Source organism: Triturus cristatus, chromosome 2_2 (genome assembly GCF_964204655.1).
Source record: "Triturus cristatus chromosome 2_2, aTriCri1.1, whole genome shotgun sequence".
Classification (NCBI taxonomy): Eukaryota; Metazoa; Chordata; class Amphibia; order Caudata; family Salamandridae; genus Triturus; species Triturus cristatus.
In genome coordinates, this window is record NC_140582.1 from 1,226,654,231 (window position 1) to 1,226,670,788 (window position 16,558).

Here is a 16,558-nt window from a genome sequence, read left to right on the forward strand (position 1 = left end):
GATTGGGTGAGATTGGGCGAAGTGAAGTAGATTTTTGTAGGATGGTGTAGTTTAGAGTGGAGTATGGTCGATTGGAGTGGGGTAGATCATAGTATAGTGGAGTGGAATATATTAGGGTAGACTGGAGTGGAGTAGATTGTAAGGTAGATTAGAGTGGGGTAGATAGGAGTGGAGAGAAGTTGATTCGAGTGAAGTAGGGTAGATTAGGGTGAAGTAGGATAGAGTGGAGTGAGGTAGATTGGAGTGGGATAGATTGGGTGGATTATGGTAAGGTAGATTCAAGTGAAGTGCAGTAGACTGGAGTGGAGTGGGGTAGATTGGAGTGAGATAGATCGAAGTGGACTAGTTTGGACTGGAGTGCAATTAGTTGGTTAGATTGGAGTGGAGTAGGGTAGACTGGAGTGGAGTAGATCGAAGAGGGGTAGATTGGAGTAGAGTGGGGTAGAGTTGAGTGGAGGAGGGTAGAGGGGAGTGGGGTAGAGTAGACTCAATTGTAGTGGAGTAGATTGGGGTAGACTTGAGTGGGGTGAGGAAGAGTGGGGTAGATTGAAGAGGGGTAGATTGGAGTGGGGTAGATTGAAGTAGAGTGAAATAGACTGCGTTGAGTGGGTTAGGTTGGAGTGGAGTAGATTGGGGTAGATTGTAGCACAGTGGAGTGGGGTAGGGTAGATTGGGGTACATTGGAGTGGGATAGATTGGAGTGGGGTAGAATGGAGTGGGGTAAGTGGTGTGTAGTGGAGGGGCATGTCGTGTCATGCAGTGAGTGCCATAGATTGGAGTGGCGTAGGGTTGGGTGGCGTGGCGTATAGTGTCTTAGAGTGGAGGTGGGTGGAGTGGAGTAGCATGTCGTAGAGTTGAGTGGCGTAGAATGGAGTGGCATGGCATAGAATGGAGAGGAGTGGTGTAATGTGGAGTATACATGGTGTGGCAGTGCACTGCCATCACATACAACACATTGTTATATGCATCTACCACTGGCAATAAGGCCACTAGCACATTCTAAGGCTCAGTACAGGTCTCAATAAATTATTCCCATGCTCAACCCTGGGAAGCTTGGCTGCGAGCAGGCAGGCTTAACTTAGGAGACAGGAATGTAAAGCATTTAAAAACACAAATTCAGTAAATAATTGACAAAACACACAGTAAAAATCCAACACCGATTTATAAAGCTATGAAATATTTGTATCTTTAAAATGACACCAAAAATCCAATGTAGGGAACTGGACATATGAATTTTTAAAGAATAAACTCTTGCAAGCACTTAGTCACCTTATGGAGTTTTTTCCCAGAGTTGTCCCAAACTTCTGGAACTTCTTCCTGTAGTTCCTCTTGATGGTCCAAATGGTCCAAAACACAATCCAATGGTCTGGAAGCTCCAAAGTGGTCCTGGAAAATTCCCACAGTGCATCTGGCCAAAACTCATAAAGTCCACTGGATGCACTCCAGGCAGGGGACCCTTGGTGTAGTTGATGCAGGTGAGCTCTGGTAGCCTGTAGCTTGCAGGGAGCCCACTCTTTATTGCTCTTGAAGCAAGGTACATCCAAAGGGCTGTAGTAACAGAGAATGCAGCAGGCACAGTCAGTCAGGATGCAGGGCCTGATGGTGCAAATCACATTTCCAGCTTGATGTCCACTCTTTATTCCTCTTGAAGCAAGGTACATCCGAAGGGCTGTACTAACAGATAATGCGGCAGGCACAGTCAGTCAGGATGCAGGGTCTGATGGTGCAAATCAAGTGTCCAGCTTGATGTCCACTCTTTATTCCTCTTGAAGCAAGGTACATCCAAAGGGCTGTAGTAACAGATAATGCGGCAGGCGCAGTCAGTCAGAATGCAGGGTCTGATGGTGCAAATCAAGTTTCCAGCTTGGCAATCCCTCCTCTTCTCCTCTCAGTTTCGCAGCTCTGAGAGGCTTTGCCCCTCTCAGTTGCTTATTTAGTGTTCTATGGGTCAAGCAGGGGGGCACTCCTGTCCAATGAGATGCATGGTAACACCCCAGAGCATGACTACTTCCTCCAAAGTAGGGCACAATGGTCTCCCAGAGAGCACTATTCTTCCCAAATTCAATATGGCTGAAGTCCCAGCAGGGAGGCAAGAGCTAGTTAAACCAACCTCCAGTGTGTCTCATTTCCATTGCTTCCCTCCCCCTGACATCTGCAAATTCCTTTCTTAAGCCTGCCATCTGGCTGGGTCATAGGAGATCGGGGAAGATGGACTGGCTATTCCTGCCTGTCCTATCTTTTCTTTGAAACCCCAATTTTTTACGACTCCTCTCCCCTGCTCTGGCATTCCTCTGCAGCAGGGCTCTTTCCAACAGATTAGCCTTTCTGGGGTGAGACACTTATCACATCATGAAAGCAGCCTGGCTAATCCTGTTAACTCTGCCGAATCAGGGCAGACCACTGAAAGGCTGAATTCTGGCTTACAGACAAGAAATTCTTATAACTGATTTTCTGTACTCTTCAAGATAGATTCAACAATAGACTGTTGTTGTATTTAGCAATACAATTCTCCTAAGTCCTTGAATGGTATTTTCTTTAATTTCTAGCAGTAGTTTTGAGTTCATAAACTATTGCAATGTTAACCTATGTGGCTGGGGATATACAATGGGGAAACTGAAATGTCAAATTTCTCCAACACCATATTTTATAAGGACCCTGCTTATAGCTACATAAACCCTCACTCCGGGACACCTAGAGGAGACTTTAGGAGTTCTGAATATGCTAAAACAATGTGCATCCTCACTCCACTGTGCTCCTAGCACAAAAGTCGATTTTGGGAAGCATGTTACTACATTGGGGGAAGTAAAATGTGCAATTTCTACATCCCCAGGGCATATAAAGCTTCTTTTATGAGGACCCTCCTTATAAGTCCCTGGCCCTACAACCCTGAGACACCTAGAGGAGACCCTGGGGGTACCTAATATGCCGACATATTGTAGGTTATCCATTTTAAGTGGCCCTAAGACCAAAGCCGAGTTTGGGCACAATTTCCATATAAAAGCAGTTCTGCAACACAGGGCTGCTTTTAAACCGACCTCAGGCTCACAGCAGGGCACACATGTAAGTGCAGAAAGGGCTGCTGGCCTCCAAACTGCCATGCCCTATTATATACAAGGGACTTAAAGGTAGTTTTGATCCCCCTGTCCTAATATGTACTAGGGACTTATAAGGGAGGTCATGCCATTCATAGGGTTCCCCAATCCATAGTGTACCCAAGTGTATGTATGTGTTTCCACTGTGTTTTCACCATAGCACTGGCCCTGGGCCTGGTTAGGCAGAGCCCAGGGACAGTCAGAGTCAGTTACCACCAGTACCAGTCTGCAAAAAAAGGGGGTTCCCAGGGCACAGGATGACTTTGCAATACACATTTTCAATTGAAGTGACCACAACATTTGCAGCAATATACGGTTTTACTGCACACAAATGATATGTATGCAAATGTCATCACTTGGTATATAAATGTGTTTAGATTGTATTAAAATATTTGTTGACACGGCACATCAGAATTTCCAAAAAATGTGCTTCGGTTGTACTAATTCTGATTTATTCTGAAACATCAGCACAGTTAAAAAAAAAATCTTGTGTGCTAGAAAAAAAATCACACCCTCTACTCTTGCATGGCTGCTCGGCAGAATTGTCACACACATTTTCTCACTTTGTCAAAGAAGGAAAAGTAAACACCAAGCTCCAGAGAGCTTGTCATTTGACCTCTGTCTTTGAACGCAAAGCAAATGTGACAAGGAAAGAACAAGATTTAAAAGCCTGTTTACAGAAAGCGTGTTGGTGGAGGAATACAGTAAACAAGGTTTGGGTAACTCAAGCTGGACAGCCTAAAGCAAAATAAACCCATCAAATAGAAAGCCAGTAAATGGAGTTACAAACCACAAAGCCAATGGTAACCAACAGGGTACTGCATTTCTGAATGTCCTCCAGATGTCTTTAGCAAACCAGACAGCTGCGATGTCTGGTAGGCTGCAACCTGAAAATGGTGACAGAGGGGGTAATGGAGACAGATGGGGTGATGGAGACAGATAAGGGGCAATCTTTCAATTTGAAGGGTCGAAAGGGGCCTGGGAAATGCTGTCTGGGGAAGAAAGGTGCTTGGGGGGGAATCAAGAGATGGAAAGAATAAAAGTGGGAGGCGAGGTTAGAGTTTGGTTAGAGTTTGAGGTGCCCTTGACTCATAGCACAGTCGGCCTGTCCACATGGTACCCAGCATGCCCTGCTGCACTCTGTTCAGTGCTTGTTATACTTGTGATGCACACAGTGCTGGCGTTAGTCCAGCTTCAAGGCACACAAATAACCAACCAAACCTCACAACCTAAAAGTAAGAACAAAAGTAAATAAGAAATGCAAAAATCAAACAATCAGATGCAGCGTCCAGTTGGACTAACAATTGGGTGTTATAGAGATTGAAGGGAACTTTTAAAATGATAAAAGAATTATTGTATACTCAAGAGTTGTTGTGAGTAAGCAAAGTATGGACTTGATATAAGCCTAAGCGAGGGTGGGTGTGAGCAGGTGTAGCATTACATTGGGAAGCAGTAACAACGGTTGTTTATAGCGCTTAGCAACCCATGCATAATTATAGATTTACCACTTTTACCACATAATCAGTCATCTGCTGCATAATCTGCAGATTTTAGCCCAAAAAAATGTTCCTAGCTCAAACGGTTCAAAAGTTACTAAAAATGCAACAAGATGTGTTGCTGCACAGCGGGAGTCGCTTTGCAAAGCTGGACTGGTCGCCTTTTTATCGCTTATTGTTATATTTGGCTGTTAAACTGGTACTGATAAAGTGTTACCAATATTCAAAATGACAGGATAATGAAATCATGCAATTACAAAATGTGCTGCATTATGCCCCATATTTTGCCTTTTCTTGCTGAATAATTTACTCAACCGAGCCGCATAACTTGGCCCCCTCCCGCCGGAGGATTCCAGTGGCTCTGTCTATTGGAAGGGTTATTGGACCGTACTGGAAGTAATCACGCCTTTCAAGACCTTCTTTACTTCCTGCTCTAGGTGCAGCCTTTCATGACCCTGAGACCAGGGACAAGCTATGGACAACAGCTGCTATCCCATTCTGACCTTTAAATGACCTCTGGGGTCACCCTTTCATATTCCCTCACTCGTTCCCTCGCCTCCAGCTCTTCACTGCTTCAGTTTTTTCCTCCTACCTCATCTTCTTGTGACACACGTCTGTCTGCCCTCCTTCCTGACTCTGCACTCTAATGCTCTCTTCTCTCCACCCCTCCATCTTCTTCTCCCCAGAATGTGATCTTTCAGGGCGCGGGCAGTAAGCCGGTCAGTGAGTACAGCTCTGTGGTTTACTACCAGCAGCGGCACCAGCACTGGATGGAAACCGTCAAGGTTAGTCTGGGGGTCTTACTGTACAAGGAGGAGAGGTGTGACACCAAGGGGCAAAGGTTAAGGGTCAGGGAGATCTCACAGCACTGGATGGAAACCGTCAAGGTTAGTCTGGGGTCTTACTGTACAAGGAGGAGAGGTCTGACACCAAGGGGTAAAGGTTAAGGGTCAGGGAGATCACACAGCACTGGATGGAGACGGTCAAGGTTAGTGTGGGGGTCTTCCTTTACAAGGAGGGGAGGTGTGACACCAAGGGGTAAAGGTTAAGGGTCAGGGAGATCTCACAGCACTGGATGGAGACGGTCAAGGTTAGTCTGGGGGGCTTCTGGTACAAAGGGGGGTGTTTGACACAGTGGGGTAAAGGCTAAGGGTCAGGGAGACCTCACAGCACTGGCTGGAGACCCTCAAGGTTAGTTTGGGGGTCTTCCTTTACAGGGAGGGAGCCAGCTGCTTCACTCCCACCCTCCACGAGTCCAGACGCACCTGCAGATGGCTCGATAAGAGATGGAGGAACAACAAAACCCCAGAAACCCATGCAACCTTCAAAACCGCCATCAACGCACACCACCAAGAAAATGGCCCTCCAAGACAGAATCAACGCCAACACACACAACAGCAAAGAACACTTCACCATCGTCAAGGAGTTATCCAGGCCCAACAGCAAGACCACAAATGTCCCACCCTCCCAAGACCTCTGCAACAAACTTGTCACCTTCTTCCACCACAAAATCAGGCAGATCTACGACAGCTTCAACACCCAAGACCCTGCAACAATGCCCGCCACCACCACACACAACCACACCGCACCCCAACAGATCATGCTGTACTGGACTCCACTCACCACAGATGACACACTCAAGTCCATGAAGAGCATCCACTCCGGAGCCCCCTCTAATCCTTGCCTGTATCACATCTTCCATAAAGCAACCACCTCCATCACCCACGAGCTTCGCTGCACCATCAACTGCTCCATTGAAACTGCCACCTTTCCAGACAGCTGGATACATGCCAAGATCAACCCCCTGCTGAAGAAGTTGTCCGCTGACCCGACAGACCTCAAGAACTTCAGACCCATCTCCCTCCTCCCCTTCCCAGCCAAGGTGATTGATAAGGCCATCAACGCCCAACTCTCCAAGTTCATCGAAGAGAACCACGTCCTGGAAACCTCTCAATCTGAATTCCGAAGCAACCACAGCACCCGAGACCACACTCCTCGCCTCTACCAACGCCACCCGCTACCTCCTTGACCAGGGCACAACCGCAGCCCTCATCCTACCTGACCTCCCAGCATACTCTATGCTTCAGTACTGTTAAACTCACAGCATACTCTATGCTTCAGTACTGTTAAACTCCCAGCATACTCTATGCTTCAGTACTGTTACACTCCCAGCATGCTCTATGCTTCAGTACTGTTAAACTCCCAGCATACTCTATGCTTCAGTACTGTTAAACTCACAGCATGCTTGATGTCCCAGTACTGTTAAACTCCCAGCATACTCTATGATTCAGTACTGTTACACTCCCAGCATGCTCCCACCGCACCCTAATCACAAGACTCCATGACGTCGACATCCGCAACAAAGCACTGGACTGGATCCACTCCTTCCTCACCAGCCTAACACAGCGAGTCAGACTACCCCTTTTCCTCTCAGAACCTACAAAGATCAGCTGCAGAGTGCCCCAGGGCTCCTCCCTGAGCCTGAGCCCCACCCTCTTCAATGTCTACATGGCCCCCCTCGTGGCCATCATCAGAAACCCCAGACTCAACATCGTCTCCTACGCCAACGACACTCAGCTGATCCTGTCCCTCACCAACGAGCCCACAGCTACCAGAATCAACTTTCACAGTGGAATGAAGGCGGTTGCGACCTGGATGAAAGACAGCTGCTTCATGCTCAACTCGGACAAGACCGAAGTACTCATCCTGGGACCCGCCCCCTCAGCCTGGGATGATACCTGCTGGCCCGCCGCACTATGACCCCCTTCAACCCCTATGGACCACGCGCACAACCTCGGCATCATACTGGACTCCTCGCTCACCATGAACCGCCAAATCAATGCAGTATCCTCATCCTGCTTCCACACTCTCCGCCTGCTTTGAAAGTATTCAGATGGATCCCCACAGATTGCAGAAAGACAGTCACTCACGCACTCATCGCCAGCAGACTTGACTGTGGCAACGCTCTCTATGCTGGCGTCACCTAGAAACAGCTCAGGAAACTCCAGAATGTCCAAAACACCGCAGCCAGACTGGTCCTTGACATCCCCTGCCGTAGCCACATAATACCACCGACAACTCCACTGGCTCCCAATCAACAAGAGAATTGCCTTCAAGTTCCTCACACATGCCTACAAAGCTCTCCACGACAACATATCAGAACCACCGCCTCACATTCCATGTACCCGCCAGACAACCTGGCTCCGCCTAACTTGCCCTGGCTACCGGCCCACTGATTCACAAGACAGCAAGGGGTAAAGGTTAAGGGTCAAGGAGAGCTCATAGCACTGGATGGAGAGGGTCGAGGTTAGTTTGGGGGTCTTCTGGTACAAAGGGGGGTGTTTGACTCCAAGGGGTAAAGGTTAAGGGTCAGGGAGAGCTCACAGTCCTGGATGGAGACACTGAAGATTAGTCTGTGCTAGCTATTGCCTATAGGATGAGAGGGGGCAGGGGGCCTTTTTTGGTACCCACCCAACATGGATGCGAGCTCCGCGGGTGCACGTCATAGGTGACACACTTGCTGACTCTGGGAGTGGGAGAATACACAGTGGAAAAACACTCAGGGGAAGGATGAGACAGATTCATTGTGGAATGGCTGATGGTGACAGCTGGGGATGTTTTATGAAAGTGGGTGGGACCCTGTGCCCAGGGGGAGGGGCAGGTCAGCAGCAGAGACAGGGACCAGGGCACCTGTCAGGGTTACCTGAGTCCTCACCTGTCCTCCTTCTTCCAGATTGGAGTTCCCATCGAAGACGTGCACAGATGTCACCTGAGGTTCACCTTCAAGCACCGCTCCTCGGTGGACTGTAAGTACTTCTGGCATTGGCCGCTAGGGGGCGCAGTGGGGTGGATGTGACTTGTGCATCTGCTGTGAACTCAGTGCTGGAAATATCGTGTAGGGCTACAAGGCGCCCAGCATGTCATTGTGTGTGCGGAATGTCACAGAAACAATCACAAAAGTAGGGATTTTTTGTCGATGTCCCGTCACACACCTGGAAGTGGGGGTATTATTCGTATTTCCAAAGCAGCATGGGATGTGGGGTTGTCAATAGGCTCAGTTTGCCCCTGGAGTCAAAGGTCATCTGCAGCTCCTTAGGTGACGTCAGACCCCTGTCAGCAGCAGATGAGGGCCCAAGACTCCAGTGTCCTGTCAGACGAGCTTGCTATATTGAGCAGGTTCATTCATTCATTCATTATGCACTAGTAGGGCGCACGCGCTGCTTCGAGACCCAGCCCAGGATGGACTCTCATGACGGGGAACGTCTCCAAGGGCCACAAAAAGTGAAAAATGGAATTTAATGTGGATTATCTGCTGGGGTATAGAGCATGCTGGGAGTGTAACAGTACTGGGTTCTAGAGCATGCTGGGAGTTTAACAATACTGGAGCATCGAGCATGCTGGGAGTGTAACAGCACTGGGGCATCGAGCATACTAGGAGTGTAGCAGTACTGGGACATTGAGGATTCCGGGAGAGTAACAGTATGGGGCATCGAGCATGCTGGGAGTGTAACAATACTGGGGCATCGAGCATGCTGGGAGTGTAACAGCACTGGGGCATCGAGCATGCTAGGAGTGTAGCAGTACTGGGACATTGAGCATTCCGGGAGAGTAACAGTACTGAAGCATAGAGCATGCTGGGAGTGTAACAGTACTGGGCCATAGAGCATGCTGGCATTGTAACAGTGCTGGGGCATCGAGCATGCTAGGAGTGTAACAGTACTGGGACATTGAGCATTCCGGGAGAGTAACAGTACGGGGCATCGAGCATGCTGGGAGTGTAACAGCACTGGGCCATAGAGCATGCTAGGAGTGTACCAGTACTGGGACATTGAACATGCTGGGAGTGTAACAGTACTGAAGCATAGAGCATGCTGGGAGTTTAACAATACTGGGGCATTGGTAATGTTGGGAGTGTAACAGTACTGAGGCATCGTGCATGCTGGGAGTGTAACAGTACTAGGGGATCAAGAATGTTGGGAGTGTAACAGTACTGGGGCATCGAGCTTGCTAGAAGTGTAACAGTACTGGGGCATCGAGCATGCTGGCATTGTAACAGTACTGGGGCATCGAGCACGCTGGGAGTGTAACAGTACTGGGGCATCGAGCATGCTGGGTGTGTAACAGTACTGGGGCATCTGGCATGCTGGGAATGTAACAATACTGGGGGATCGAGCATGCTGGGAGTGTAACAGTAATGGGGCATCGAGCATGCTGGCATTGTAACAGTACTGGGGCATCAAGCACGCTGGGAGTGTAACAGTACTGGGGCATCGAGCATGCTGGGAGTGTAACAGTACTGGGGCATCTGGCATGCTGGGAGTGTAACAATACTGGGGGATCGAGCATGCTGGGAGTGTAACAGTAATGGGGCATCGAGCATGCTGGCATTGTAACAGTACTGGGGCATCGAGCACGCTGGCAGTGTAACAGTACTGGGGCATCGAGCATGCTGGGAGTGTAACAGTACTGGGGCATCTGGCATGCTGGTAGTGTAACAATACTGGGGGATCGAGCATGCTGGGAATGTAACAGTACTGGGGCATCGAGCACGCTGGGAGTGTAACAGTACTGGGGCATCGAGGCATCTGGCATGCTGGGAGTGTAACAATACTGAGACATCGAGTATGCTGGGAGGGTAAGAGTACTGGGGGATCGAGCATGCGGGGAGTGTAACATTACTGGGGCATTGATGATGCTGGGAGTGTAACAGTACAGGGGCATCTGGCATGCTAGGAGTGTAATAGTACTGGGGCATAGAGCATGCGGGGAGTGTAACAGTACTGAGGCATCGTGCATGCTGGGAGTGTAACAGTACTAAGGCATCGAGCATGCTGGGAGTGTAACAGCATTGAGGCATCAAGCATGCTGGGAGTGTAATAGTACTGGGACATCGATCATGCTGGGAGTGTAACAGTACTGGGGGATCGAGAATGCTGGGAGTGTAACAGTACTGAGACATCGAGCATGCTGGGAGGGTAACAGTACTTGGGGATCGAGCTTGCTGGGAGTGTACCAGTACTGGGGGATCGAGCATGCTGGGAGTGTAACAGAACTGGGGAATCGAGCATGCTGGGAGTGTAACAGTACTGGGGCATAGAGCATGCTGGGAGTGTAATAGTATTGGGGCAGCGAGCATGCTGGGAATGTAACAGTACTGGGACATTGATCATGTTGGGAGTGTAACAGTACTGAGACATCGAGCATGCTGGGAGTGTAACAGAACTGGGGAATCGAGCATGCTGGAGTGTAACAGTACTGGGGCATAGAGCATGCTGGGAGTTTAATAGTACTGGGGCATCGAGCATGCTGGGAGTGTAACAGTACTGGGACATTGATCATGTTGGGAGTGTAACAGTACTGAGACATCGAGCATGCTGGGAGTGTAACAGTACCAGGGGATCAACCGTGCTGGGAGTATAGCAGTTCTGAGACTGCTGGGAGTGTAAAAGTACTGGGGCATAGAACATGCTGGGATTGTAACAGTACTGGGACATTGGTCATGTTGGAAGTCTAACAGTACTGGGACATAGAACATGCTGGGAGTGTAACAGCAGTGGGACATCGGGCATGCTGGGAGTGTAACAGTACTGGGGCAGCGAGCATGCTGGGAGTGTAACAGTACTGGGGCATAAAGCAGGCTAGAGTTTAACAATAAGGGGGCATAGAGCATGCTGGAAGTGTAACAGTACTGGGACATCAAGCATTCTGGGAGTGTAGAAGGACTGGGACATCGAGCATGCTGGGAATGTAACAGTACTGGGGGATAGAGCATGCTGGGAGTGTAACAGTACTGGAGCATCTGGCATGCTGGGAGTGTAACAGTACCGGGGCATAGAGCATGCTGGGAGTGTAACAGTATCGAGATATCGAACATGCTAGGAGTGTAACAGTACTGGGGTTGTAACAGTACTGTGGCATCGAGCATGCTGGGAGTGTAACAGTACTGGGGCATAAGGCATGCTGGGAGTGTAACAATACTGGGGGATCGAGCATGCTGGGAGTGTAACAGTATTGGGAGATCGAGCATGCTGGGAGTGTAACCGTACTAGGGCATCGAGCCTCCTGGGACTGTAACCGTACTGGGGCATCAGGCATGATGGTAGTGTAACAGTACTGGGACATCGAGCATGCTGGGAGTGTAACAGTACTGGAGCATCTGGCATGCTGGGAGTGTAACAGTACTGGGGGATCGAGCATGCTGGGAGTGTAACAGTACTGGGGCATCGAGCATGCTGGGAGTGTAACAGTACTGGGACATCAGGCATGCTGGGAGTGTAACAGTACTGGGGGATCGAGCATGCTCGGAGTGTAACAGTACTGGGATATCGAGCATGCTGGGAGTGTAACAGTACTGGGGGATCGAGCATGCTGGGAGTGTAACAGTACAGGGACATCTGGCATACTAGGAGTGTAACAGTACTGGGGCATAGAGCATGCGGGGAGTGTAACAGTACTGGGGGATCGAGCATGCTGGGAGTTTAACAGTACTGGGGGATCGAGCTTGCTGGGAGTGTAACAGTACTGGGGGATCGAGCATCCTGGGAGTGTAACAGTACTGGGGGATCGAGCTTGCTGGGAGTGTAACAGTACTGGGGGATCGAGCATCCTGGGAGTGTAACAGTACTGGGGGATCGAGCTTGCTGGGAGTGTAACAGTACTGGGGGATCGAGCATGCTGGGAGTGTAACAGTACTGAGGCATCGTGCATGCTGGGAGTGTAAAAGTACTGGGACATCAGGCATGCTGGGAGTGTAACAGTACTGGGGGATCGAGCATGCTGGGAGTGTAACAGTACTGGGACATTGAGCATGCTGGGAGTGTAACAGTACTGGGACATTGAGCATGCTGGGAGTGTAACAGTAATGGGTAACTGGGTATGCTGGGAGTGTAACAGTACTGTGACGCTGGTACATAAAAACATTGCACACTTGGACTCTAGCAGTACTGTGACTCTGATACTCACAAGCCGGGCACACTTGATTCTAGCAGTACTACGGCACTGGTACATAGAAACATGGATAACTTAGGGTCACTGCCATCCCTTTGATAGCAGGAGTGAAGCAAGACGTTTGCTGCTGGTACTCAGTACTCACATCCGGTCTGCATGTGTTACAGTGCAGGTGCTGCTAAGGACTGGGCCCGATTCACAGAACAAACTTAAGACTAAATCCTAAACTTAGTACCATTCTGGTATTCACAGAATGCACCTAGTACTTCTGGTATTCACAGAATGAACTTACTACTTTTGCTATTCACAGAATGAACTTAGTACTTTTGCTATTCACAGAATTGATTTACGACTACTAAACTTACGTCCGCACTCGGGCCGGAAATTCCGGCCCGGAGGCGGAGCTTCCGGCCCGGAGGCGGAGCTTCCGGCCCGGAGGCGGGGATTCCGGGCCGGAGGCGGAGCTTCCGGCCCAGAGGTGGGGATTTCGGCCGATTTATCTATGGCCGAAATCTCCACCTCCGGGCCGGAAGCTCCGCCTCCGGGCCGGAAGCTCCGCCTCCGGGCCGGAATTTCCGGCCCGAGTGCGGACGTAAGTTTAGTAGTCGTAAATCCATTCTGTGAATAGCAAAAGTACTAAGTTCATTCTGTGAATAGCAAAAGTAGTAAGTTCATTCTGTGAATACCAGAAGTACTAGGTGCATTCTGTGAATACCAAAATGGTAGTAAGTTTAGGATTTAGTCTTAAGTTTGTTCTGTGAATCGGGCCCAGTGTGTACAGCTGCACCCCTCCTTAGTTTGTTACTGTGGTGATGCAGCCAAGCTCTCAGTGGTATAGCAGGTGCCCTTACACCGCAGTCCTAGCATCCACTGCACCGCACTACAACACTGCCCCCTTTCCCTTGCTTCCATCGGTGCCCTGGCCCCCCTGCTGTGCTACTGGTGAGTGTAAATGTAAATATATTTATGTAGCGCTTACGACCCCAGGCAAGAGTATAGGCACCTCACAGTCGTTGGGTCATTATGGCGCCGCATGATGGTATGCTGACTCCTACTTTCTTGCTGCTCTGCTTGTCACAGTGCTTTCATCAAAGAGTTACAGCGCTATGTGACAGCATTTCATCCTTTTCCTTCACCAGCCAAAGACAAAGCAGAGAAGAACTTCTCCATGGCTTTCGTGAAGCTCATGAGACCCGACGGAACAACACTGCAGGATGGTGAACACGACCTGGTGCTCTTCAAGGTAAGGACCCTGCAGCGCAACAGCACACACAATATGGTGAATGGAGTCCAGACAGGTAAAAAAGTCTCTGCCGCACCACAGCACTGCTTACAAGGAGCCCAGACATGCAAGAAAGGCTCTGCTGTACCACAGCACAGCTTACATGGAGCCCAGACATGTAAGAAAGGCTCTGCTGTACCACAGCACTGCTTACAAGGAGCCCAGACATGTAAGAAAGGCTCTGCTGTACCACAGCACAGCTTACATGGAGCCCAGACATGTAAGAAAGGCTCTGCTGTACCACAGCACAGCTTACATGGAGCCCAGACATGTAAGAAAGGCTCTGCTGTACCACAGCACAGCTTACATGGAGCCCAGACATGTAAGAAAGGCTCTGCTGTACCACAGCACAGCTTACATGGAGGCCAGGCTTGTAAGAAAGGCTCTGCTGTACCACAGCACTGCTTCCAAGGAGCCCAGACATGTAAGAAAGGCTCTGCTGTACCACAGCACAGCTTACTTGGAGCCCAGACATGTAAGAAAGGCTCTGCTGTACCACAGCACAGCTTACAAGGAGCCCAGACATGTAAGAAAGGCTCTGCTGTACCACAGCACAGCTTACATGGAGCCCAGGCTTGTAAGAAAGGCTCTGCTGTACCACAGCACAGCTTACATGGAGCCCAGGCTTGTAAGAAAGGCTCTGCTGCACCACAGCACTGCTTACAAGGAGCCCAGACATGTAAGAAAGAATCTGCTGTACCACAGCACAGCTTACATGGAGCCCAGGCTTGTGAGAAAGGCTCTGCGGCACCACAGCACTCCTTACAAGGAGCCCGACATGTAAGAAAGGCTCTGCTGTACCACAGCACAGCTTACAAGGAGCCCAGACTTGTGAAAAATGCTCTGCTGTACCACAGCACTCCTTACAAGGAGCCCAACATGTAAGAAAGGCTCTGTTGTGCCAAAGCACTCCTTACAAGGAGCCCAACATGTAAGAAATGCTCTGCTGCACCACAGCACTCCTTACAAGGAGCCCGACATGTAAGAAAGGCTCTGTTTTGCCACAGCACTGCTTACAAGGAGCCCAGAAATGTAAGAAAGGCTCTGCTGCACCACAGCACTCCTTACAAGGAGCCCAGACATGTAAGAAAGGCTCTGTTGTGCCACAGCACAGCTTACAAGGAGCCCAGACATGTAGGAAAGGCTCTGTTGTGCCACAGCACAGCTTACAAGGAGCCCAGACATGTAGGAAAGGCTCTGTTGTGCCACAGCACAGCTTACAAGGAGCCCAGACATGTAGGAAAGGCTCTGTTGTGCCACAGCACAGCTTACAAGGAGCCCAGACATGCAGGACAGACTATCCTCTTCTGTAAATTGGGACGCACAAAAGGAGAAGGCTAAGCTCCATCAAATATTCCAACGTAATCACATTAGCAAAATACACAGGAAAACTACGTCACAGCAGATCGCTCCTGCACTAGAAATGTATAATACTAAAGTACTGGGGGGTACAATGTACGGTATAGAGTTGTGGGGGACAGGAAATATATCATCTTTAATAGCTGTGGAAAATCGGTTTCTGAGATCTCTGTTGGATCTCCCGGCTAGTACCCCTCTGACATCCTTATATCTGGATCTGGCACATAAACAGGTGAGACACAAGGCAATGTACAGATAGATAATGTTTTGGTTCAGGCTATGGATGAGCTGGAGACCTACCGAGAGACTCTGTTAGACCTCTTGAGATTTCCAAAGGCCCTGTCAATAAACTGGTTTTCCACTCTACGGAAATCTATGGCAAAATTGGACTTGGACGCCTATTGGTCAAATCCAGAAACTATGAGGCAAATTTCCAGAGAAAAGATGACAAAAGTTATTTGGGATTCGGTTTCCAAAGAAGTTCTTTCAGCTCCAGTATCCGGCCTGACCGAAGCTTTTCTCAATTACAAATGCTCTCCGTCCTTCGAGCCAACTATTGATGAAATAGTGCCACCGGTGGCACGGAAACTTTTTCTGCAGTTCCGTTATAAATCACTTCCCACCAAACTGTTCTGCTCAAAATGGTCCAGCATAACGTTTTGGATGACTGGTGCCCCACTTGCCAAGTTAGCTCTCAATCCATAGTTCATTTACTCTTTTTCTGCTCGACTTACCAGTCGAATTTGGTGTTTCTAGATTCTGGCATACTCTTTGGATTAGGCGTAAACAATTATGTAGCTGAGTCACTGTGTTTTGAAAAGTCTTGCCAGATCAGAATGTTATCAAGTGTTTTTTTTTTTTTTAAACATTTTGCTATTTTGTACTTGTGGGAACTTCAAGCACCTTAACCTGTGCCATACATTTTGCTGTTTTTCACAAATGCACTTTTAAAATGTTCTGGGGGCCCAGTCATTTTGAATTTGTACAAATGTTTTTATCAATTTTAACCCATACTTATTTTATCTATATTTTTCGGTGCATACTTTTTTGGGACTCTTTGCTGCATTCTTTTTAGGATCTGTGTGATCGCAATAAAGCAGTAAGTAAGTAAGTAGGAAAGACTATGATGCATGACAGCACTGCTAACAAGGAACCTAGACATGTAAGAAAGACTCTGCTGCACAACAGCACTGCTTACAGGGAGCCCAGACATATGAGAAAGGCTCTGCTGCAATACAGCACTGCTACCAAGGAGCAAAGACATATGAGAAAGGCTTTGCTGCGCCACAGCACTGCTCACAAGGGGCCCAGCCATGTAAGAAAGACTCTACTGCAATACAGCACTGCTACCAATGAGCCCTGACATATAAGAAAGGCTCTGC

The 16,558-nt window shown here is 48.9% G+C and overlaps 1 protein-coding gene across 1 annotated transcript in view; it reads left to right on the forward strand.

The window, feature by feature from the left end:
* LOC146863455 (dedicator of cytokinesis protein 2-like) overlaps positions 1–16,558 on the forward strand; it is a 2,657,619-nt gene that overhangs the window by 548,110 nt on the left and 2,092,951 nt on the right. The window contains exons 15-17 of the mRNA XM_085642885.1: positions 5,275–5,373; positions 8,322–8,394; positions 13,675–13,778. Of these exons, the coding sequence (XP_085499011.1) occupies positions 5,275–5,373; positions 8,322–8,394; positions 13,675–13,778 (276 nt within the window). The remainder of the gene's footprint in view (positions 1–5,274; positions 5,374–8,321; positions 8,395–13,674; positions 13,779–16,558) is intronic.